We start from the raw sequence: 26,810 nt of genomic DNA on the forward strand, positions 1-26,810 counted from the left end.
AATTCCTGTGAACTAATAACGTTGAGTCCCATTACGTCGATATTGCTGACGGCTGAGAGATTGACGGTAACAATCATGGCGGTTTCTTTTAGTAATCCTCAACCGGAGAGGTTGTTCTATGAAGGTAAGCCACGTTATGCCTCTTCTTGCTATTTGACTCAGCTCAGCACCACCAAATATTTTCGGTGGCTAAAATAGCGCTGGGAATATCCATTCAAATAACTTACTACTGAATTAGAATTTTAAAAAATCGAGTTGTTTAGCAAAAAATGTTTTCTTATAAAAATTATTTTATGGGAAACTGTAAAAGCCATTTTATATTTTAGGAAAATATTTCCTGGAAACCGTAATGAAAACACATACGGGTTTATTAGCTTTTGTGAAAAAGTGAATCAAAAATCTACATAATCTGCTATCTCATAACATACAAAAATATTAAACAATTTGGTAATTCTCTGGCCGATTCATTAGATTCACTGTTAGATTCGTTATAAGTAGTGGTGAGCTATAAGGGGCTCGCGGGGGCTCGCGCGAGCCCTTTGTTAAATTTTTCTCAAATTTGCGAGCCCCTTGTTCCTGTTTACTTTTTTATTTTTTCGAGAAAAAAAATTTTTTTTCAAACATATTAAGCGACAAACTCATACGGTAACCTAAGAAAAATTAATCTATTCGGCAGTGTATAGTTTATTTGGAATTATTGTTTCAACTTCTCTATAACGAATGTGCCCAAGTTTGAAAATAAAATAAGCGCATGCGCTATCTTTACCTTTCTGGTAGCCAATTAAATGTTTTATAAAATATTATAAAGATTTCATTCTTATTATATTTTGATAATTAAAAAATGTTTTTCTTATGTAAGATAAATTAACACAGCTGATTGTGTGCGAATATTTCATGTTTAGATCATGAAATATTTGTTTAATAATGATAGCACACCTTTCACACTTTTTGATTGGAATTTGTACACAAGCTGTATTAATAAAAGTTTTGGTGTGAAATACGGCTTTTTTTTTTTTTTTTGCTCGACGATGCGAGCCCTTTGTTAAAATTTCCATAGCTCATCACTGGTTATAAGGGATGTCACTTTTGCATTCTAAATTCAATGTATTTCCTTAAAATTTCGTTTAAGTAGTGAACCACTTTATTCAATACTACTTGCGACAATGCCAGACCAATTTATTTAAGAGAGTAATTTATTACCGATCATAAAATTATTAAACCACACAAAATTATAAATATACTGTATTTATAAAGTTATCTCATGAATTAATATCCTTATTAAAATTACAAGCATTGAATTTTGTGATGAAATTATCAAAAAATTTAATTTTACTTCCAGTTGATCGCTTTTGTGCTGAAATTGCAGGTATAAGTTAGTTTGTGCAACTTTATTCGCGATAGCGTAATACAGGATGCTTGGAACAAGTGCCGCCCAATTTTTAGTACATGTTTTAATTGTGACATATCAGTTGTGCGCGTTGAGATGAGGGGAATTCCCTATTAAGCGATAATGGTAAGAGATTCAACTCCAAAATACCTACGACAACGCCCGCGTAAGATTTTCCACGACGATATTGCTTACTCACTGTAATTTATGGAGTGGTAATTTAAGTCGATTAACGCAATAGTTCAAGAATCATAATAATACCAGAAACAAATTTTCTTTTCCTAACATTGTCCACAACAGTTAGATAGAATGATGGCCGATGAAAACTACTAGATTTTTTTTTTTTTTTTTGTAAAGTCCACGAAGGTCGTATTGCAAACCTGTCCTACATTAGCACTGTGAATGGGCTAAGTGTTAGATGATCAGGAAATCCTGCCTCTAATGAACAAACGTGGAAAATTTTCAAGCCACCTCAAACCTCGGGTAATCAGGGTGCGGAGTCACACCATGCGATGAGATACATCCTTTACCTAATAACATTCCTAAACAACCACGTCGTAGTGAAATTCGAGCCATATGTTGAAGAATCAGGTGCTATCCACTCGACCAGCTATTCTTGCAAAAAATGATTTAATCTAGACATTAATCCATAAAAATAACCTAATAACTGACTTTAAAAAGAATATACAAACACTATGAAACTCACAAAACCGAAATATGTATGTATAAAGATATACGACTTGCCTCTGATCTCTCTCATTGCTGAGGAAGTCTTCTCCTCTTCTAATGCGGGAGGCGGTCAACTTCTATGGTGGTGATCCAGTCCATTTGAGAAGGCATAAATTGTATGGATGAACAAATGAAGGACACCACAACCATCAAAACTCAAGGCTGGATTCGAACCTACACCCTCATTTTTGGTTCGAGAGAGAGGATACGCTTACCACTCACAATCCGGTCTAGCCTATACACCTCGAATCAAAAAATTAGAATAATCAAAGAAAATATGTTTGAATGATTTACAATTCTAATTTATTGCATAGAAAATAATTATTACCAGTTATGAATTAGCATAATCTAAATCTACGTATTTTGTACATTATATAGGGCAAAATTATTCCTTTGCATAAGGGAGGTTCTAAGACTACAGTAGCAAATTATAGACCAATCAGTATCTCAGGCATGGTGGTAAAAGTGCTAGAAAAATTGGTAAAAAAGAGAATTCAAGAATGGGTAGATAAAAATATGATGCTGTATGAGGATCAACATGGTTTTGTGAAGGGGGTCATGCCTTAGTAATTTACTAACTTTTTATAATAGAATAAAAGCTGAGTTGAATAAAGGAAATGGCTGCACGATGATTTTGATGAATTTTGCAAAGGCATTTGACAGAATATCACACGGAACACTGTTGCACAAATTATAACATATGGGGATGGATATAGCTCTGGTTAAGTGGATAAGAGGATGTCTGCTGGGCAGATTTCAAAAAGTGGTATATGGAGGGGCAGAATCGAAGCGAAAACAGGTGACTAGTGGTGTGCCACAAGGTTCAGTGCTGGGACTGTTGCTGTTTAATTTGTACATAAATGATATAGGAAATAACCTGAAAGGAAATATTCACTTGTTTGCTGATGATGAGAAACTAGGTACAGTAATAGATAATCAAGGGGATGTGAAGAACTTAAGGGATGGTTTAAATAGGTTGTCAATATGGACAAAAGATAATGGATGTCCGTTTAATGTCGAGAAATGTCAAGTTATGCATTTTGGGATAAATAGATTACAAGCTGTATAATCCATTGATGACACTGTACTCCAGGAAATAGATGAAGCTAGAGATTTAGAGTGGTGGTAGACAGAGAGCTAAAGTTCAGAGGACATATTGCTAAGGTTACTAAATTAGCCCACAAGATTACTTGGCTAGTGAAGAACACATTAACAAGTAGAGATAAGGAAGTTATAATTCCTCTTTATTGAATCCTTGCTACGCCAACATCTGGATTACTGTGCTCAAGTCTGGCCCCCTGGGTTTTTGGGGGATGAGGAAACGGTGGAGAGGATTCAGAGGCGAGTTACCAAGATGGTGGCTATGGAATGTTTCCTATGAATAGATTAAAGGTTTGTGGAACGCAGAAGTTGGTTGATAGGAGGAAAAGAGGGGTTATGATAGAAACATTTAAGTTGCTTAAAGAATTTTATAGGACAGATGCAGGAGAAATATTTCAGCACTTGGCTAAAGGGACCAGAACAAAGGGTCATCCATGGAAGTTGAATACAGGTGTGGGCAGTAGGAGTGTAAGGACTAGATTTTTTGCTTGGAGAGTGATGAATGAGTGGAATGGATTGTCAGAGTCAGTTGTAAGTGCTTTGTCTGATAATGGGTTAAGGAGAGGTATGATAGATTGTGTGGGTAGAATGAGTCTCCCGCGATGAGTCTTCGGACTCTATGGAGGTGTCCGTATAATAATACTAATATATAACCACGTAAACACATAAAAATGTAATATAAATTAAAAGAAAACTGTTATTTGAAAACATTCACAAAATTAGAATAACTTTTAAGGTAGTTCAAAATATTAGAATAATGCGAAAATAAATGCACAAACATTACATTTAAAAGAAAACAACGTGATAATTAGTACCTTATTGCTTCCTCCTTAGCCATTCGTAAACGTTTGGGCATATTATTTCCTAGTGGTTCACAGTCGTGTTTCATCAAAACATGCCCATGTGGTCTGCAGACTAGAAACAAGCTCATTTTTGTCTCTTGGGGCAACTTCTTGATGATGTTTCTTCATAATTCCCTACAAATTCTGAATGGAATTTAAATCTTGTAAGTTTGCCAGCCAAGGAATTATACTGATTTGCCTTTCTTTGAGCCATCTAGTAGTGGTCTTGGAAGTGTGACAAGAAATTGAATCTTCCTGAAAAAGGAAATTACCATCACATAAATCATCCAATGCTGGTAACATAAAGTGCTGAAGAATTTCTTAATACACAAATCACAGCCTACCTGGACGGTCTGCGGTCATGCACGCCTATACCATGACAGAAGTTGCAAATTTCACCGAACATTTCATGCATTTTGTATCAAATGCTTCTTGCTTAAGACGCCAAACACGTATCCCTTGATGACCATGGGATACCCATTAAATAATTTCATCGCTAAAAAGTACATTTTTTTTCCAGTCCTCTTGACTTCACAACAGGCTTCTTATACCATTGCACTCTAGCTTCTTTTTGCTTGGAAGTCATAAGCAGCTTCGTCTTAAGCACAAGTAATTTAAATCCAAATTTGCGAAGTCGTCTCAACATCGTAGATTTAGACACACACATTCATACCTAGTTCTTTTTATTTCCTGTGAAAATACCTTACCCTTCGGAAGCGGTTTTTCTTCACGATATTCTTCAATCTCTTCTCATTCTCTTGATGTAGTTATTACCTTTCGACCACTAATGCAGCGATTATTTTGAAAACGTCGGTTATTGGAATGCTGTCAGTTCCTTAGCTATAAACTATTGAGTTTGGCCTTCTTTACGAAACTTCTTAGCTTCCGATATGTCACTCGTTCGACCCATGTTTAGCAAATGATCAATTGAAATCCACGCGCAAACGATTCCTCACACACGAGTCAGTCCCGCAGCTACTGAAACATATGCTATTTCTATGTTCTTCTCAAAACCAATCGGAAAAATTTGGAATATTCTAATATTTTGAACCACGTTAAAAATTATTCTAAATTTGTTACATTTTTATGTGTTTACATGGTTATATAATCTATAAAGTACGTAGATTTAGATGATGCTAATTCGTATTTGGTAATAATTATTTTATATGCAATAAATTTGAATTGCAAATCATACAACATATACTAAAAATTTTAATAACTTCCAGTGGTTCTTATTTCTCTGTCAAGAATACTTGTCTGTAATGATTGCAAGAAATAAGTTTATATCTAACAAAATGCTACATTGAACTTACAGTGACCTTGACCAACTTATAATGGCAGATATAAATGATTTCATAGACTAACCCACGAGCGGTTGAGAAGACGAAATAAGAACCAATGACCGAATATCAGGAATGACGTTTTCAGTAAAGATATACCTTATAATCAATAATTCATTCTAGACCATAAAGAAAATATTTCTAATTTTCGTGCTTGTTGAAATAATCACGAGGTTACCTTTCTAGAGTGTTATCTCATCTCATCCCTCCCTTAACGTAGCGGGCTGAATAGCTTGTCGTAGTCAAGTAACTTGGCATCTTTAAAACTGACATAATTCATGCCATGATATGACGCGTAATCCTATTCTGCAAATATAAAAACTGAGTCAGATGGAGCGACGGATCCCGCTACACCCTCTACTGAGCAGATGAACTGGTGTTGGTGAGGCAGATGCCAGGCGAACTTCTCTTAACAGCGTGCGTAACCCCAAATATTGGGAAGTGGTGGTGGTGTGACTGTATGGTCTTATTTTTTCTCCTTTGGCCTCGGATCTCTGTTTGTGATGCTACAAACACTGAACTCCCCAACATATCTGAACATTCTGGACAATGCAATGCTTCCTACTTTATGACGTTTCTACAGTACTGACGTTCTCTTTCAGCAAGACAATGCACCGAGCCGTGAGGCTGTTGCTGTAAGTGCGTGATTTGTGGACATGAATGTCACCACACTTGACTGGCCTCCAGTCCAGTATGGTGACTTGAGATCAGAACCCTGGTCTCAACCTTATGTGAACATCTGTGGGATGAACTGGTGCTTCGGGTGAGGTCAAGGGACGTCCTTCCCACAACAGTCCAGCACCTCATTATATACCTACAGGAAGAATGGTCCAAAACTCCCAATGATCTCTATAGTGTGCTTCTGGAAAGTATACCCAGTAGGATTGCTGCAGTCATCGCAGCGAAAGGAAGGTCCTACATATTATTTCTCGTAAGGTGGGCGCCTTGGCTGTTTGTTCCTCACATTATAGTGTCTCTTGACTTCTTTCTAAGCAGTGTACTTTAATGCAAGTCTAAGTCTAAGTTGGTTTTGTATTTGGTTTCAGTTTCTTATAAATTTAAATATTCTTTTTTTAACAATTCTGTTAACATGTTTATTCCATTCTAATTTTTTCTTTTTTGATCGTTCGTTTATGGGTTTTAATTGACATTCTTGATGAATGATTTCATATTTTATTCTCCCAAATGTAGTTTTATTAACTATTTTCTGAGTATTTTGATTTCACATGCAGTATTCATCTGTTTTATTTTTGATGTTTCAATTCTTTTTTCATATTAACAGGGATACTGATTTAGAAATTCTTACTTTTTTCTTTAGATCTTTATTTTCCCGTACAGTTAAATTTAAACGCCTCCTTATGATATTTTATTAGCCCTTCGTGGATTGTTCTTTGACTTCATTCTGTATTACATTTTCACTGTTCACAGTTATTTTTGAGAATTTGAATTTCACGACTTCTTCAACCGTGTTTCCCTTTATTTCAATTTGCATCTTATTGGTTCTTTTGCAATTTTCAGTATTTTTGAATTCTCAGTGATATTTTCATGTTAAATCGGCTGCATATAGGAATTGAAATACTTGCTTTCGGGGTGATTTTTCAAATTTAATGCAAACAAATTCAAATTTCTTTATTGATAATATTCATAATATTATAATTTATTATTATGAATATAATAATAGATTATATTGTTAACAAAATTATTGTAATAATTCTGTTATTTTCGCATTATGTTAAATAAAAGTTCCGATGAGAGGGCTGTCAAAGAGTTTGTGGAGAAATTGGATAAAATTATTACGGAGGAAAATAATTTGCAACAGCAAATATTTAATATGGATGAGACCTCCTTGTTTCGAAAAAAAAATATTCGCCTGGTCCGATCTCTTTCCGTATAGAGATTTCCTGTTTATTTGTGTTTTTTTTTTTCTGTATACAATCATCCCTCGACTTACGTCCGTTCGAAAATACGTCCGTGATCCCATAATGGAATAAATAACATTTTCGACTATACTTTCGAACAAGGCGCAAGCGAGCGTAAAGGAAAAAGGTTTCTATTTAGCAACAATGCATCATGCAAAAATGCAGTGGCAACAGCGCATTCAGCGACAAACTCCCTCCGCAGTCGGTACCCGGCTTCAACAGTTCCTCTGTTGATTTTGTGTTTGAAAAACAGGTTATTTATTTATGTATTTATCGTTAAATATTTCGCGATATTTTGTGCAACATGGCCCCTACACGAAGAATCACAGAAAAAGAGGCGAGCAATTATTCTTGAAACGAAGTGGCAAGTTCAACGATATTGAGGAAGCAACGACAAGGTCCTATCGGTGATTGGACTATGACCATAACCGCTAAGGCAATAAGTCTCTTCAACATGTTGAAGGAGACAGCAGGACCCGATTACGACTACGAATTCGATGCTTCTTCCGGTTGGTTCATGAGATTCAAGCAACGTTTTGCACTGCATAATGTGAAAAAGTATAGTGAATCTGTAAGTTTCAATGAGGAGGCTGCCAAGGAGTTTGTGGAGAAATTTGATAAAATTATTACGGAGGAAAATTATTTGCCACAGCAAATATTTAATATGGATGAGACTTCCTTGTTTGGAAAAAAAATACCCGAGCGGACAATTCATCCACAAAAAGCTACAATCTATGCCTGGATTCAAAGCTGTTTACGACCGTGTTACGATTCAGTTAGGGGGTAATGTGGCTGGATATAAACTGAAACCATTTCTGATAAGGTAAAAATGAAAATCCACGAGCCAATTCTAGATAATGCTCCAGGTCTTCCGTCTTATATGGGTGATCTTCACCCCAAGATGATGGTCATGTTTCTCCCTCTAAACACTACTTCATTGATCCAACCGATGGATCAGGGAGTTCTTCTAGTATTTAAAGCTTATTATCTACGAAGAACTTTTTCACAAACCATTTCTGCTACTGAAGAAAATGACCAGACTCTCATGCAATTCTGGTATGCATTCAATATTTATCATGCTATTAAAAATATTGCTGCGGTTTGGGATGAAGTGACCTCTCAATGTATATGAGTGGCATATGGAAAAACACAAACCTTTCATTAAAAAGATTTGTGTACGATTTTGGGAGTTTAAAAAAAATGAAGACCTTTGTAAATTGAGTTAAGAAATAGTGGACCTAGCAAACAATCTGAATCTCGAAGTGAATGATGACGAGATAGTTGATCTCACAGAAAGTGCCCCTGAAGAGTTGACCAACGAACAATTGGTCGAACTGGAGGAACATCGTGTTGTAAAAAAGGAAGAACGAGCAAAGGAAAAGGAAAAAAAGAAACAGAAAAGGTACTTAAACAATTCACAGTGAAGGGCCTTGCAGAAATATTCTCTGCAGTTAGCGATGTTCTCAAAATGGCTGAAGACATGGACTCCAGTGTTGAAAGCTACTTATTAGTGTAAAGGAACGTACATGAAGCGTTTCCTTGCTGTAAACAAATTAGAGGAATAAGCAAAGCACATTGGACATTTTCATCAAAAAAACAACGTTTACACCAGAAGTTATCGCAACTTCTATTATCTTATTATCGCAACTACTCCTCAGCGACGTCCAGTCATGCTCGCAGCACGGTCCTTACACACTCCGACGCATTTGCTCCAGTCTAAGCCCTGCGCTTGAAAATACCCGTTATCTTCGTTATACCTCACTAAGCAAAGTACGATAGCATGGTTACTCACGTCAGTTGATTCATCAAGTTGAATCGCGAAACATCTCGATTTCTTTATCCCCTCTACAACTTGCTTTTCAATATCGGTGGCCATATCAATAATTCTCCTCTGAATGGTGATGTACGAAAGCGATATAGCCTCCAGTTTTTTAGAGGCTTGAAGACCCAAAATTTCTCATACAACATCTAAGATGCAAGGCTTTACTAACTCATCACTAATAGTAAACGGTTTTTTCGTTTTAGCTATTCGAAGAGCAACTAAATAGGACGCTCAAAGCAGCAACTTGTCATCATCATTTTCATTTCACTTTTCTGACTTTTCATCTGGTCACGTAATCTTTGAAAAAAGTCCAGTGGCTTATCAATAAAATCTCTATGCTTCGAATCCAAATGACGAGCAAGTTTGGAAGTTTTCATAGCGTTATTTGACAGATTTCGGAACATACTACACACAAAGGCCGTGGCAATAGTTCACTGCCAGGGGCTACAATGAAACCAAGCTTTAAATAGTCCCTGTCGAAACGCCTAACAAAGTTTCCTTTTGTTTTTTTTCATTTGTATGGCACATTCCGAAGTATCGACATATTTATTTTTCTTTGTTTCTTCTAAACTTGAAGCACTACTTTTCTCCTGATTATTGTCCTTGCCTCTACTAAAGAACGTTAAAAGGTTTTGATGTTTGACTTTTTTATCTCCATTTTGTAGGGTTTCAAATTTTACGAAAGAATTAACTTGTTTTCCGAAATACCACAACACAATATTAGAAAACAATACGGTTGAGCGCGATAAAATAAGAATTTTTGCGACGTGTCGTCGACAGGCGAGCTGACACAATACTGGCATTCGACGGCCGCGCATTTCGCCTATACTTCGGGCGCTACATTGTCGCGTGCAGCGTCCCGCTCGCCCTGCAGCAATGTAGCGCCCGAATCATGTAGTCACTACATGATTGGGGGGGGGGGGGCAGCAAATTTCCTTGGACCGGCACCAGTCCGCGAGATGGCAGGACGTTGAAAGACTTGAAGCCGAGCAGTCGCAGGCGAGGGCAGCACTTTGGCTTAATATGTCACAAAGTGTTATCTCGACACTTCGGATGCAGTTTAGGAAACAGGAACCATTTCATGAAGAGCTGATCAAGGCTGCCCGAAGACTGGGTCAACAGAACAGGCTTTTCTGGCTGTTCTGAAACAAAGATGGAACCCTATGATGCCCTGTCTCCAAGCATTTATTGAGGTTGATGTAGCTACATGTGAAGCATTTCCAATTGGACATTAAGAACGCTCAATGTTATATCCCATTTACCGCTAACCACCGCTGAGCTCGTCAAAATTTGAAAATTTGTACCGCCAACGTGATTCGGAGCCCTGAAATGCCTTTTTTTCCTTTATATTGCTGATCTCTGAAGTCCCATTTTAGTCTATAAAGAGATTCTAGATTGTTTGATCTAAAGAGACTGAGAAATGCGTTACATCCCTTCAACATCAGAAAAACGGACCCTTACGATGGAAGCAGTGTTTCTTATGTGGTGCGGAATTACGATCAATGGCCACGTCCTTCGTCCTTCTTCGACCTTCTTTTGATATGGATGCCATAACTGCTGAGAGGTAATTGGAAGGAGATTATTCAACCTACATCACTACCAAGTCCCTATGTGCGACTTGGTAGTGATGTGGTTAGTCCAGATTTTCTTTTCATACCTGACAATGTCACTGCCCATAAAGCTCAAGTGGTGGAGTATCTTGAAACTGAAGATATCCGACGGCTGCAGTGGCCAGCCCGATCACCCACTCAAATCCGATCGAGAATGTGTGGGATAGCCTTATGCATCGTATTTCATAACGACAGTATGAAATACGATGAAAATTACACTTGGTCACTTGTGTAATTCAAGTCTGCTCTGGTGAAAGAATGGCTTTTGTTGCCAAGGATTCTTATAGACATCTCTCTGACAACTAACTAGGCTTGATATTAGGCTGATTTAGTCGTTAGCGAATCATACGCCATACTGATGTCATGTGACCTTTTTTTTTTTTAAGCATATGTTGTCGACTTCTGTAATGTCATCTTTTGTAGTAATTCTTATTTATATTAAGTAATTCTTATCTTATGTTCTTATGTTCGAGTAATTCTTATCCTGTGTTAAGTCTCTTATACATTTCCGACATTTCTGTCTCCACATTTCATTGCTATTCTGCTGGACACTACTACCAAACATTGTCCTACTTTATCGCAAACTTCACGAGTTATATCACATTTTAAGTAATTTGTTAATTTTGTCAGACAGTGTAGAATCAGCTCTAGAACAGAGTGGGGAAAATGTATAGAAAAAGTTCCTAGTGTTAGTGGCTAGAATCGAACTTATAACAGACTTCTGTAGATCTAGAAGTCTGTTATAAGTTCGATTATAATTATCTATGTTTATAATTATCTAAGTTCGATTATAATTATCTGACTTTTGTAATTATCTATGTAATTACATAGATAATTACAAAAGTCAGATTAAGGAAACACTATGAAATAATGAGCTAGAAAGAAAAAAAAAGAATAGAAAATGCAGTGCCCATCTGTATGCTAATAATTAGTTTGGTAAATTGGAATGAGAAGGATAAATGTTGAAATTAAGCCAGAGCGCTGGAGAAATGTAGTCATAATGTGGAAAGCAATACATCTGTTACAGGAAGAATTATTAAACGATTATTTAATGAAAATTTGATGATATAATGGGGAGGGTGATTGTGTTCTGAACTAGCGGGGTGGTTAGCAAATGGACTAGAAGTAAATAAGGGACATATATGAGTTAGTTAAGCTTGATCTAATAAGGTGGGGGAATGAGAGGAATTTTTAAGAGGGACTGGATGATATCATGGATAATTTTAGAGAATATATAAAGCAGTTCACAGTCACAAGAATTGGGTGCTTAATGAGAATCTTGCTATTCGGAAAAGGTAAAATAACATCACTGCACAAGAGGAGGATGACAAAAGAGAGGCATCAAATAACTTGTTTGAATTCTTAAGTGGTTTTGCATGAATTTTGCAAGAGAATGGCTTGGGACTAGGACATAGAATTAAAATGAGTGGAGTTCTGTAACAGGGCAGCATTAATCTCTTAAGGAAAACCACATCTTAACAATTTACTAATATTTAGCAGGTAACAAATGCATACGACAGGATATAATGCATAATCACTCATATTTTTAACCAATTCGAAAACAATATTCGAAAGTAAACAGATATTAACCTGCATGTGGGATTTAATAGATTGTCACGTGAAAAGCTGATATATAAGTTGAAAAGGATAAGTGATGGATATTGGATTGCTCGGTTGGATTGGATAGTGGCTGTGTGACAGTTTATCAGGAAGTTCTATATTGGGAAACAGTGGAGTGCCTCAGTTTTTTTTTTTTTTTGAGGGGGGGGGGGGACTACAAGTCAACTTTTCATTTCACTTGATGAACTGTGAATGGTTGGAGGAGTATATTCACCTGCTTGCGTAATGCTTTATTATGGTTCGAATGTCTTGAGCCTTCAAAAGAATTTAAATTAATTGATACTGTATGCAGATAGAGATATTGGATTTAAATGGAATTTTACTATTTGATAGGCTTGAAATAGGCTTGAAACTGAATGCTCTGTATTTCAATGATGAAACTCTATTGAAGGAAATGAGATTTGCGAATAACAGTGAGCAAGAAGATGAGCTGAAATTTTGAAGTTATGCGAGAATTGTGAAAAGAACAGAACGGAGTGCAGCACTGCTAAAGAGAATGTAAGGTGAGGAAAAGTAGGACAAAATAATTGCACTATGTAATCGGGCCACATCTGGATTATTGCGTGCAGCGTTGGATATCTAACAAGACAGCACGGATTTCTTGAGAAAATATTTAAACAATTTATTAACATATTAGCAGATAACAAATGTGTAAAGTAACAGGAGAGCATGAATAATCCGTAATATTTTAGCCTATTCGAAAACATTTGATATGGAATAGATACCAACCTGCCTGTGGCATTTAAAATAACTTTAGCTACCTTCTCTGGAAAGTGTTCAGAGAAGATGGCTAAAGCAACATCAAGAATTTGAAATGGTGGCAACGGAAAGAGACATGTGCATGGAATTTGCAAACGTTGTAAAAAAAACCCTTAACGTCCTCCATGAAAGGTAGAATTACTAGTTTTCATTTGAAAACCTTTAAGTGTTGTCCCTCACGTGAATCCAACGTGAGTTCATTCCAGTCATAGGGTATGTTTCCAAAGAAATAAATGGATAGTAGGAAGTTGGGACGGGAATTATAGATCACTACAGATCACTATAGATCACTGTCTCTGGAAAATGATAGAAGAATGGAAAAGAGTAAGAATAGCTTTTTCTGCTTGAAGGGTAGTAGATGGTAAACATTGACACACACACACACACACACACACTAGCGTGTGAACAAAGAGAGAGAGAGAGAGAGAGAGAGAGTAATAAGCGCACGACACAGACAGAAATATGAATAAGTTATATTTTTATACACATAATGAGTGAGATTTAGTGAATTAATGCGATCCCACATCATTACTAAAAAGAAGAGGAGGAGGAGAAAGGTGCCTGTAGTGCTGTACCGCTAGACCTTACGCTTCTGTAGCCAGACCGCTCGAAGAAAGACTATTATCAGTTCGATTCCAACAGCTGACTAGAATAAGGTCTTTTTACTATTAACATATTGAAGCTAAGCATGTTACTTAAAAGTAAGCGCAATGAAAACAGCATCTGAAGAGAATAATATCTATAATTGGAATTTATTCAAAATCATGATGACAAAAATTTTATGGGACAAAAAAAAGTAGGACCGAATTAAGTGCCGAATGCATGTATTTATCACCGTCATTTTGACTTTTTTTTGTGTGTGTTGAGAGCTGATAATATATTCCTAGATCCATTATCAATATATATAATAATCAATAATTTTAATTAAAAAAAAAGTTAAAAAGTAAATCCTAACTAAAAAATTCCTGCTTTATCCATCGCCTCTTGTCTATAAAACAATACATTCCAGCTTTGCTTGGAAATAAGCTGTCCTTCAGAATAAAACGAACACGTGGAACGAAAACAGAATCTCAGCGTTTCGGATAACTCAACATTCGAAAAAAAAAAAAAGATAGAGCATGTGTTACATGGGTGTTGCATGTTTAGCAAAAACTGTAAAGGAGTATGCTCTTCCAGTGAGTGCTTCTTCTAACCTGTATATTTTCTAAATTCAAAAGGGTGCAGATGATCTATCAGTGATCTTATCACGCAGAAGTTCAGTTTCTAATAAATATCCCGCATAGACAGATACTTTCCTGATTATTGTTTATCCAATAATCAGGGAAGTTTTCAAAACTGTAGCTTTCGACATGTTGGGCGATTGTCCGGAACATTGTTTAGTGTACGAGTATATTTTGTATGGTGCTGGTCACAATAACGCTCTTTTCACAAAGTAAAGATAAACGTTCGTTCGAAGAGAAGGGTATCGGAACGTTGCAGTGGCCAGTAAGTCCGATCTGAACCCGACAGAACATACGTGGGGTATGGAATACAGAATTAGGGCACAAAAAATAGCAACAATGCTAAGATTTTAAGTGAATGGAACAGGGTACCATTAACTTTAGAAATTAGAAGAAAATTTTCTTAGAGGAACTGAAGAAGCAATTATTGCTACAAAAGATGGAATAACGCTTTGTTAATATGAATTTTCGATACTTCCGATTATCAACTTTCCATTTCTTTCCAGTCTTTAACTCATAAGTAGAATTGAGATTAAAGAAGGCTATAAAATGTTTAGTTTGTCCTAGATAGCTCAGCTGACAATAATAATAATAATAATTTTTTTATAGCAGAGATATACTTTTAATGTGTATAAATTTCAATACAAAGTATCTTGAGTAACACACTGCATTTACGACTGTTAAGTCATCTAGCACCTTCAAAGAGAATTGGACTGGTTTGCCAGAATCGATAGGGCTTTCTTCATCTTTGCAAAATTTGTATTGTAGTTGTAAACATTCCTTTTTATTGACGGCATAATAATAATAATAATAATAATAATAATAATAATAATAATAATAATAATAATAATAACAATAATAATAATCCATGGAATGGATTATTATTATTATTTACAGGCCCTCAGAGCCCACGATTTGCCGAGATGAGCTTTCTTACCATGCTTTTAGAATGAAATAGTTAGTGGTATGAATAAATGTATATTTTCTGTGTGTAAATTGCGTGTGTGTGTTCTCCTGGCTGGTTTTCATAGTTGGAAGCGAAAAACCAGTTACCGAAAGGAGAAGGGGGAATTCTTCTACCCCGTATAAGACCGACTATCTCACCTTCGGCTTAGAGATCGTTATAACATTGCTCGCGCAATGGAGACTTGCACGATGAATAATTAGTATCTGCAATTTACAAAATTCTGTGATTTTATATATTGTCATAATCTTTTGATACCAGCTCAGAACATTCTTACTTATACGCAATTTTTAGCTGTTTACCACTATATACTATTATGCAACTGAGATGTAATATTTCAGTCATCCAGGAATATAAGTAAGTGCAAAAGGAAAAACAAATGTAATAAACAAAGAATCTTATGCTATAATCGACTTTCAAGATGTTCTAATGTTTTAGGAGTAAATATTTAGATTATTAACAAAAGCAGATATTTTTTCCTTCGGAGAGAATAAAAAAAAATATTAAGAAAGAAAAACAAAAGCAACTTCAGCTCAGGAGACTAAAGTTATTCGTGGATCGTAAAGAACAAGGAACCATTATAAGTACTTTCAGCTGTACTATAATGCATTATAAGTACTCTCATATGACATGAGTACCCATGTCATATGAGAGTGGCACGGTTTCTCCCAGAAATTTGGGTTCTGATTCCGCAATCCGACCGTAGAGAGCACAGTTAAGAGTTAGTTAATTCGTTGATTGTTATTAAATGTTCAGGTTAGATTTTTACAGGTTTTTTAAACAGATAATTAGCATTTTATAACTAATATAAGCAATTTTTACCTTAACTTTTGAATAAAAAAGTTCTCGTTTAAATGTTGAAGTTTCTTACTCCTTAACCAAGTCTTTATGCATAAAATTATGAAATATTGATTACATTATATTGATTATATTACGTACAAATGAATCTCTCGTTTAGACATGCAAATTGTCCACGTGTCATATTTTCGTTGACTCAGTGATGTCCACAATATTGTTTATCGTAGGTATGAACGAATCTTAGACTTTGCACTTAAGGATGATGACATTATTCGTGGAAAAAACTGTTATACAACCTACTTTTCATGCTACGCAATTCACAGTACGTGCAATTTGTCACATCATCTAATTACGAAAGATGATCACATGATTTGGTATATCCGTGTGGGGGCACCCGACTTCAATTGTTCGTTATCGTTATTATTATGAATTGAACTTTTGCAATTTCTCAGTAAAAGGCGCAATATCGATAATACTGTTTGCCTCGGATTACCATTTTTGACAAACACTTAATAAAACCCAGTTTCGAAACCTCTGATAATGCACCGAATCAAAGAACGTAACCTTTATTTCATCCGTTGAATAAATTCTTCAGTTTCAAGGCTATTCGTCAAATCTCCGTAACTTTTCCTACCTTTCCTTTCCACTCTCCCCTCAACGGGTGCTTATTAAATCTCGACTACCTTTTCCTGAAGTGTCACTCACATAAACGGATATCATTACAACACTGAATACGGTTAATGTTAATGGAATGAATTATAATTATAGTCGAGTAATTCTAAATTATTTCGACTACGCCGGTGTCTCTGGATGGCCAAGTATATTTAAACTTTTGAGTAAGAGCAGAATCTACTGTGGCATTTTGACATAAAGGAAATAAGAATGGGAGTAAGACACGTATGTAAACGTAAATAATTTAACATATTAGTATCAACTCTAACAGTATCGAGTTATTACATCACGGCAAAGACCCAAACTGATCTCAATGTTAAAATTTGCTGGGTTAAGTATTCCTATCACGAATAAACGAATTTTTGTCACTTGCTGTTCACGGTTCTCAGTGATCTTTGGTATGCTGGCTTCTTTTGAAATTATGTAATTAGCGTCCAAGAGACTTAGTCACTCGTATAGTTACAGTTCAACTATCTAAGCTGACTGAGAAACTACCCTCGAAGAAGCTAAATTTAGGTTGTTAACCACGTCTTATTTCCAGTACTTAACAAAACTACATTCATTCATTAGACATTTCCTTGCCCTTTACATGTATGTAAAAACATAACACTTCCGTATTATCATAAGTACTATGCAAAAGGTTATCATTATACTAGTTATCAATCAGTTCGTACTATTGCAGCATAATGAGAGTATTCGCGATTCAGGAGCAGCGAACCTTATAAGTAGGAAACATAATGGCAAAAAGAAATTAAAGAAACAGTCGGGACGACCGCGTAAAATAATGGAAAGGAAATCTTTCTGCTGAAAAGTGCAAGAATGTTACGCGGAAACCAACACATTCTCGGTTGTCATGAGAAACTCGGCTTACAGTTCAATCACCACAACGAACTGTGCTTGAGTTCGACTATGATGGTTAATGGCATCGAGTTCGCTGTGCTTAACAACAGAAAGAAGGAAACAGTGTAAGGAGGAAAGAATTACGATTCACTCTCTTCAAAAGGAAGTTGTTCATTAGAACTGAACTGAACGTTATGCAATCATAAAGAGAATGTTATTTACCAGTTGCTTCACCAACCAACAGTTGTAAACTTTTCGTTCGTATGAATGACATAAAAAATAAGAATGCAAAAGTTAGACGAACCAGCACAAAAATCTGAAAGATCTGTTCTCAATCTATAATTTTCAGAAGAATTAGGTGGATTGAAGCTGAGACCACACTTCCAACTTCACCATGAAAAGTAACTACCATTTCGCTAGTCAGCTTAGTCTAGCTAGCAAAATGTAATCTGTAATGCTGGCTCAAGTGAGGTCAATGGTCTGCTGAGAGTTTCACAAACTGAAGAAGAAGAACTATGTAACAGAAGTTCATAGTTCTTACTTCTGTTATGATAAATGTACTTTTTAAACCACCAATGGGTTTAAAATAAGTGGTTTTTTCATAACTAATAAAAATCTCCAGGTTCTATAAAGTACTGATCAATATTACTTTACTTTTATCTGTCAGCTGACACTTTTAAGTGATACTGGAACACGTTCAAAGAATGAAAATAGAAAGATTACCAAAACAAGCTTTAAAGTACGAGCCGTTAGGGAAAAGAAAACCAGGACGTCCTCTTAAACGATTCAACGAGGACTTCTAAGGCCAGAACAGGCCACGCTAGGCCTAAATCTTTCATGTGCATGATGATGATGATGACTATTACTTTACTATCAGTTCCGCCAGGAACTGAATGAAGGGAATGTGCTAGTAGTAAAAATGCAGTTATAAGTTCGATTGTAGTCGCCAACTTGAAGAATTTTTCTTAAGTCTTCAACCAGTTCTATGGAGTTCTTTGATGTTTGATACAATCAAGTATGTTGTTTTTTTTTTTGACATAAATTTGGGTTTTTAATTTCTAACTCAAAAAATCGAACAGTAAAGCTTATATTGTTTCGACTTCTGTTCTGTTTTTAGTTCAGTCCTCTGATTTAGTTTTGGTCTGGGATTCGGTGCTGCTTTATTTTCCCCTCAACAATCTCCAAATCAAAGATTTTGTTTTCCTTACTTCATTCACTTTACTCATAGCAAACTGTACATGTTAACAACATACAATGCAGCAGTGGGATTAAGGCATGATACTAACTGAAATCAGCACGTAGAGGCCTAATAATATCAAGTTCTTGAATGTTTATATTGTATATGAATGAATCACTTGCATTCCTTTAATATCGCAAAAAAAAGCTGGTAAAAAAAGCAAAACTCGAAGCAAAACAAAATGAAAATCAACCAGCATCAAACATGTGCAGGCGAATGGCGAGAATATAACTCAGTTATTATTATTATTATGGCTATTTTTAAAATTATTATATTATTTTAAAAAAAACCCGGGTTTTCTAATTTATCAACCCCCCCCCCCTCCACGTTTTCCGAACCGCCCGCAGAAGTATGGAGAAAGAAGACATCCTAACTTCCTAACAAGGCATGTGCAAAATTTCTTCCTCTATTAATCTGCATATATTTATCTTTAAAATGCACTTATAATACCCTAAGAATTCTTGAGAAAAGAGCCAATGTATTTAAAATAACGGACACTCCTAAACGAAGACAGGCAAAAAAATAGCCGTAATAACAATAGTTTTTAAGAGGAGTAACATGGGAATTTCCCAGAAATAATACCTATAACTCAGTTATTTCCGACAAATTCTTCTTTTTTATTTCGTCACTGCTGAATCCAAAAAAGCATGTAATGCATTCATTTTAAATTTAGATTTTAGTAAATCTCGGTGTTTGCATTTTCGAAAGGTTAAACAGAAAACCGAGTCAGAAGAAAAGTTTATGATAAAGAGTGTTTGCATTTGGGAAATAAAAAGAGGAAAATAATAGCTTTTTTATTCCGTATTATTTTATTCATAACAAGCCCAATGTACTTAGTAAACTAAATGAAAGAGACTGTGGTATGTGATGGACGGGCGACTGAAAAAAGACAAGTTTGGTAAGTGCATATGTGTAGTACTGAGTTAGTATCTATTGAAGGTTTGAATAGATTATATATATTCAAATTTTGCATCAGAACACTTTGTGGGGTTTAAAATTATCGCACGGGAAAACTTGATATTAAGTTCATATGCATTCATTCTTTTTTTTTCCTCCAACATATATTTTAAGAAGAGATTTCAACTGAGTTAACACGTTCATTGCCAATCACGCGATATCGCGCGATGCGAGTTCTCACCAAACGGCCGATCACGCGTTATCGCGTTGACGTCGCTAACTAAATAAAAAAATTAAAAAAAATTGGCCACCACACGAAATTCAAATTTTCAGCTTGGCAATGAAAGTGTTAAGAAACTTTCAAGTTATCAATGCGACAATACCATCCATAACTTGACGGTATTATCCATAAAAAAAAGAGTTTTCATTTGATTTTTGACTTGAGAGAAGGGGAATTTACAGAATTTAAAATCACTCATCTTTTCATGCATCACTCATGCATTTTTTCACTACCTAATTTCGTTCATCCGGTGCTACATGCATGATATTCTAAGCGTAGATAATAAACAGAAAGAGAGAGTAAGCATCCTTGCTTAACTTCCTTCTCTGATGCCTTCTCTGCTGTTTAATCAGTGGGAAAATAACCCACATGCTTGTATGAGAAGGCTTGTATGGACAAACAGAACTTTCTGTTTGGCAATTGACCGAAGCATTTAACGAAGACTGTTCCAGCCCATATCTCACCCAACTATGCGGGGAATTGAAGAGGATCAGAATTGGCAGTAGCGTGAATTTACGTAAAATAAAAGTTTCTAATTCAGTGGCAGCAGAGGTTCTACACATGCTGCCACTGAATTAGAACGAAGAGGTTCTACACATGCTGCCACGTGTAGAACCTCTTCGTTGATCTTAACTAGGGAGTTCCTATTTACACCGTGGTGTAGGTCACAGGAATATGCGTGACTCTTCACCATGACAAAGTAGCTGAAAAGGCATTATCATCTTTTTGACTTGAGAGGAGAATTTACAGAATTTAAAATCACTCATCTTTTCATGCATCACTCATCAAACCACTATGTCTTAGTTTTATTAACTATGAAAAAGCCTTTGATTCATTTAAAACATATGCCATACTTAAAGCATTACGAAACCAATAAGTGGAGGAGCCATACATCAGAACCATCAAATCAGCATACACCAATGCCAATGAATTACAGACTCATATCCATGAGCTCCAAATTGCTAGCATAACAGCAGGCCTAAAGATAAACCTAAAGAAGACCCAAGTTATGTTCAATAGCTATGTCCAACCAGAAATAATAAAAATCAATAATGAGGAAATTAAACAAGTAGATCATTACATATACTTAGGACAACAGATATCAATGGAACAAAATATCATGGACGAAATTAAAAGGCGCACGATGCTTGGGTGGAAAGCGTGTGGAAAATTACATTCAATATTCAAAAGTCAACTACCATTATGCCTGAAGAGAAAAGTTTTTAACCGGTATATTCTAACTATACTGACATATGGCTGTTTAACATGGACACTGAATGCAAAGGAAATTCAGAAATTAAGAACAACACAATTTAGTATGGAAAGAAATATGCTTGGTATCACAAGATTGGATCACAAAAGGAATACATGGATAAGAAAGCACACCAAAGTCTCTGACATCATAGGAAGAGTGAAACATCTGAAGTGGCAATGGGCTGGGCATATTGCTAGAAGACAAGATCAACGATGGACAAACGAAGTACTGGATTGGATTCCATGAGAGGAAACACGACCACGACGCCAACCTAAATCACGATGGATTGATGATATCATCAGATTTGCAGGGGTGACATGGAAAAGGAGAGCCATGGACAGAGAGTTTTGGAGTAATCTTGGAAAGGCATTCATCCAGCAGTGGATTGACAATGGCTGATGATGCTGATGAATGTACGCTTTGGTGGAGTACTCGATAAAGAACGCCACAAAAAATAAAATAAAAGTCTAAACTCTGCAATTTTCGATTACCAGTTTGGTTTCATCTGAAACAGGATGGTTTCAGATGAAAAGAGTATCAACGATACTGCAGTTGTGTGATAAGTTACTGGTTTTGTTGGGATTATTATTGGATATAATACCTAATTTTCTGAAGTCCGAGTACTTTGTCACCTTCTTGTGAGACCGAATAACTCATTCTCATTGCAAAAAAAAAAAAAAAAAAAAATGTCGCATCTCTCTCCAAGTGTGTTCCAAGAAAACATACCAATGACATTACATTACATACGTTTCCATGATATGCTACTTTCATAGACTTGTTTTGCTTTCACCTTATTCTGGGTTGTTCATAAGTATCCTAATATAATAGGGATATAGATTCATCGGAGCCCGAGACCTTTTTTCGCTCTATCTTCAAATGATTAGTTTCCGTGTTTCTAATCTAGGCACTTTCTGCCTTATTCTCAGAGAACTGACCAAAATGAAAGAATTATGTGCAGTACCAGCCAAAACAAATAAGGGCGTGACACATTGCAAGTCGATATGCACATTTGACCAAAGTTATCAGCGATTAGTAAAGTACTGACACGCCATCGTTAACATCCGATAAGAGTAACTGTCAGTGTAACTATTTTAATTCCGGTTTCCTCATTCAAACTCTGTTAAATTGCAGTTTTTAACTTAATGTATCAAAATCGCACCGCAATCAGGTTGTTCTGGCTGGAGCGTGTGTGATGTTTAAATAACTGAATTCAAGAAATCGCAAATTTTTTCCTGAATATGACATTGCTCGGCAACTGCTCACCCACTTTTGAAATCGGCAACTGAAAATCGGTATCAAATCAGTGAACTTGATTATTTAACTTTTTAGTGCACTTTGTCAGGTGGCATTGTGCAACATGCACAAATTTCAGGACAGATTATCAGCCTTTTATCTGAAGGAAATAAGAAACAGGGAGTAACAAGTGAAGATAACGTCTATGCTATTATTGTAAAAGGAATTTGGCTTGCTTCATATTTACTGAATAACATGGGTCTGTAGAAGTAAATTTATATCTCGAATGATAAGTTACACAATGTAATACAACTAGATCTTAATTAGAAGTACTCGTAATCGGTCGCTTAGCAAAATACTGAATTCAAGCATCGTCGAACATCGATAGGGAAATGAGAATTAGTTACTGATCTTTCTTGCTGGTACGATTACGCGCATCTAACAGAATCTTTCTTTCTTAATAGCAAAAACTGGTAGCACCGACTTTGTGAATTCTTGTCCTTTCCGTTTTTGCATATTAACGCTTTAAACGAATTCTTCGTTTCATCTATAAAGATGCTTATATTTAATGAAAGGTTATAAATTGTGCACTTATAGTTCCTAAATATAGTTGTTGTTTTTAAAACGCCATCGTTAAATTTCCGATGGCAGACTATTTTCCTCACCCGGTATGGATTATTCTGTTTATTGGAAGCCGAAAATGGCTCAAAGTTTGGTCTCTAGAACAAGGAAATCGGATTGCGCTAACCTTAGCCTGATCTTCACACTTAATGTGGCAGGCATATAGCTTTTAATGAGTGGGATTCATATTTTAAAAATTACACTTCTGGCATCAGTCTGGTCTTTTATGCTCATCAGATAGGATTTTTTAACAGTTTAGCCTGAACAAACAAATTACAGGTAAAAGACTCCTTCCCTGTCAAAGAAAATAGTCATCACGCTCTGGATGAACATCCAGAAATTGGACGAACATTCAGTATGAATGTTCGTCCAATTGAAACATCCAGAAACACCGAAATTGTCTGGCTTCTTCCTTTGGATGGATTGATGATAAACTTTTCTGGATGATCGTTTTTACAACATTTCAGAAGTCTCTGAAGTAATTTCCAAGTTTACAACAAAGCTTGATATACATTCTTTGCACTTTTATTTATATCGCTCGTTTCGAATACGCAACGCTACATTAAAATATGTGGCGAAAGAATTTGGTAGAATCTTTTCTCTAGGATATACCAAAGCAGGTGATAGAACACCAAGTCAAGTCTGTGAAGAAAATTTTCAAGTATTTCAACATCCCCACTCAAACACACGAATGTCAAAAACTCTTTAGTTTCCTTAATTTCAGTATGCTGTTAATCCATCTTTGGCGACAATTAAGGTACCGCTCTCCTGGTTAAACATTCAATTAAATATTGATAAACGTACAAATTCCTTTTCTTCATCCAAATGACACTTCCTGTGGTGACGTTGGATGCTTTATACATAAAATCAGGACATTCTGCCTTCACACTTCCATATTCTCTAACCCTCTCGATACTTCACAGGATGGTATGGTATGGTGCATTATCATGCCGATACTGGAATTAGTTTTCAGAGAATCAACACAAGATAGGCAATCTTTAAAATGTTGATATATATCGTTTCTATCCATTTCCAGACACTCTGAGAGAGGTCATTGTCCTAACCAGAAGAAGCATTTTCACACCTCAAAGACCATCATTGCCACAGATGAGACAGAGTATCATATTTTCTTGACATCACCATACTCAGACCGCCACATTCAAATGAGCATATTGTGATTCTTGATTCCATACCACAGTTTCCTAACATTATATTTGCAACATGCAGGTCAAATCGGATCACAGTTTGGGAGTGTTGCTTCATCAGTCCAAAAGTGAAAGGACCACTACTCACTCTCAAGTGAGCAGCAGTCCTTTCATAGAAAGCAAAGCTATGGAGTTCGATAAGTAATGTTTTGGCACGCCCCTTCAATTGTGAACGCTCGTGGACTCCTGTTTGAGAGAATCCACTGATGAACTACTGGAGGAGTATACAACCATTTCATCCGTCAGTTTATATTACTTTCCTGTTTCTTGTTTCATCAACATGTTTCTCTTTTGATAACTTCAGCCATACTTCACTTAGATGCCTTACTTATACTGCAATCGCAGGAACAGACAGATAACTAATACAGTAGCCTCTTCTAACACCTCGTTGGAAAATTGGAATTAAGCTATTCCCCGTTTCTGTTTTTCCAAATTACATGTATTTTTTATCTATATCAATTATCTTTATATTTTGCTCTTGTGTGACGCCGCTAGAACACTGATCGATCAAAAAATTGTCGGCATTTCTGCATAATTTTTGCAGCATGTATGCCAAGAAATCATTCAATGACCCCAGACAATGAGATAAAGTCTGAACACTTCGTGAGTATTTCACTTTCTTCAAAATGTTTTCAGTGTCTTTCGATTATAACATGTTCAACCGATTCGCTTTAGATTGTTAGGCTTAGACAAATAAAAATATATTAACAATGGATGAAAATGAGAATGTAAAATTAAGGATAAAACAGAAAATTACTATTATAACCAGGATTCTCTTGTACTGAGGCGGACTGTCTCGGCGAGCTACTGGGAATTTTCCGATTGGCCTAAATATCTGCTATGTTTTTTTATTATTATTATTATTCGTCAGCGCTATTTAAAGAAATAAAATAATAGGTTCGTTGGCCGTTCTCATGTATTTTGCAGGATTATTTTGCTCGCTAGTCCGCTACTACTCTTGTGATTCAACCTCTCCTGAACAAATGCATTATTCAGCTGATATTTTCGCTGTCAGCTGCTGAAAATATCAGTTTATTTTTTTCTAGATGGGATTAGAACCAACCAAATTGCATCATCAATACCGACTGAGCTACGGGGCTACTCTATCAACCGTTGCAAAGTCATTATTAATTCTTCAAAATATATACCGTTAGTAAAAAGTTGTATTTTTTACTGAAAATATTAGCGATCAGATGCAGATATGCAGTGTTTAGTATTGTTATTAAGCTGCAGATTTTACTATAATATAGAGAATTTTTCACAGATATTCAAACCACTAACATATTTTTGCTTTCAGAAACTGCTCGAGTGGACAGTACTAGCAGCAACAGTAACAGTTCTGATGACTTCCCAGACGATGATAGCGGGAAGCAGCAGCTGTCGTCTTATGGTCGCCCTGCCATTAATTATAGTGGTGTTATATGCATGGCAGCTCCATCCAACAGCTCCCATACAATTCGATACTCACCAGGGGTTGCTGTGTGTACAGAACCGTTGATGATGGCATCGTGTGTGCCGCCATTACCATCTTATAACACTGTGGATTCCGTCAAAAAGAAAAAGCCACAAGCAGTTCCTGATCACCATAAAGATCAAGCTTACTGGGAAAAGAGAAAAAGAAACAACGAGTCGGCAAAAAAGTCACGGGAAATGAGAAGACAGAAAGAGCAGCAGACAACTCAACGTGTAGTGTTTCTGGAACATGAGAACTTGAAACTAAAAGCCGAAGTAGAAGTTTTGAAAAACGAATTAGAAAAGCTAAGGCAAATATTGTGCCAACGCCCAGTTAATACGAGTCACTGACATCTATGAGTATTTATTGATGAAAGAAAGAGGGTAACGGAAAGAAAAAGAACTATAAAAACATTTCAAATTCTTCTCTGAAATGGGATGACGAAAGGTACAATAAAATGCCTTTGGTGGAACTTCTCATTAGCATTATGAACTAAAAATGTTTGCAGTTTCTTTTTTTCTTTTTTCAGATGAAACACACTACTTCTCGATAACTTCCTTTGAATTTACGAGAAAGCAATTGAGTGCTAAAAAAAAAAAAAGATGACGTTGTTAATGTATAGTTTCGCCATACCTCCTTCATATGAAGGGAAACGTATCGGGTTCATCTTTACTGAAGAATTAATATAATTTTATCCAGTGCCATTGTGACTGATGAAGTCATATATATATATATATATGCTCTGCTTGCGGCAGAGCATATATGTCCAGTCAATATCGGTCCTTCGATTGTTAATGAAATCAGACCCGTTAACCTTAGGGACTGAATTTATTTTCGAATTGTGTTAATTTATTTTTTCTACAGATTTATTATTAAAGAGAAGTCCTTCTTGACCTTCAAAATATGTTCTCTTCATATTAGTACTGTATTATTTGATATATTTTTCTGTTTTATACAGCACTATTAAACTCAAGAAATTATTTTCTTGCTTGTTCAGAGCAGCGTT

General features: G+C 35.9%; 1 protein-coding gene across 1 annotated transcript; it reads left to right on the plus strand.

The window, feature by feature from the left end:
• On the plus strand, window positions 1-26,810 carry LOC150108830 (uncharacterized). Its single transcript, XM_090403608.1, has 2 exons — window positions 1-124; window positions 25,649-26,810. Exons 1-2 carry the CDS (start codon window positions 76-78, stop codon window positions 26,152-26,154), a joined length of 555 nt encoding a protein of 184 aa, XP_090259734.1. The 5' UTR covers window positions 1-75; the 3' UTR covers window positions 26,155-26,810.

This window comes from Typopeltis vanoorti, chromosome 2 (genome assembly GCF_054136105.1).
Source record: "Typopeltis vanoorti isolate ZY-2024b chromosome 2, IOZ_Tvanoo_1.0, whole genome shotgun sequence".
Taxonomy (NCBI): domain Eukaryota; kingdom Metazoa; phylum Arthropoda; class Arachnida; order Uropygi; family Thelyphonidae; genus Typopeltis; species Typopeltis vanoorti.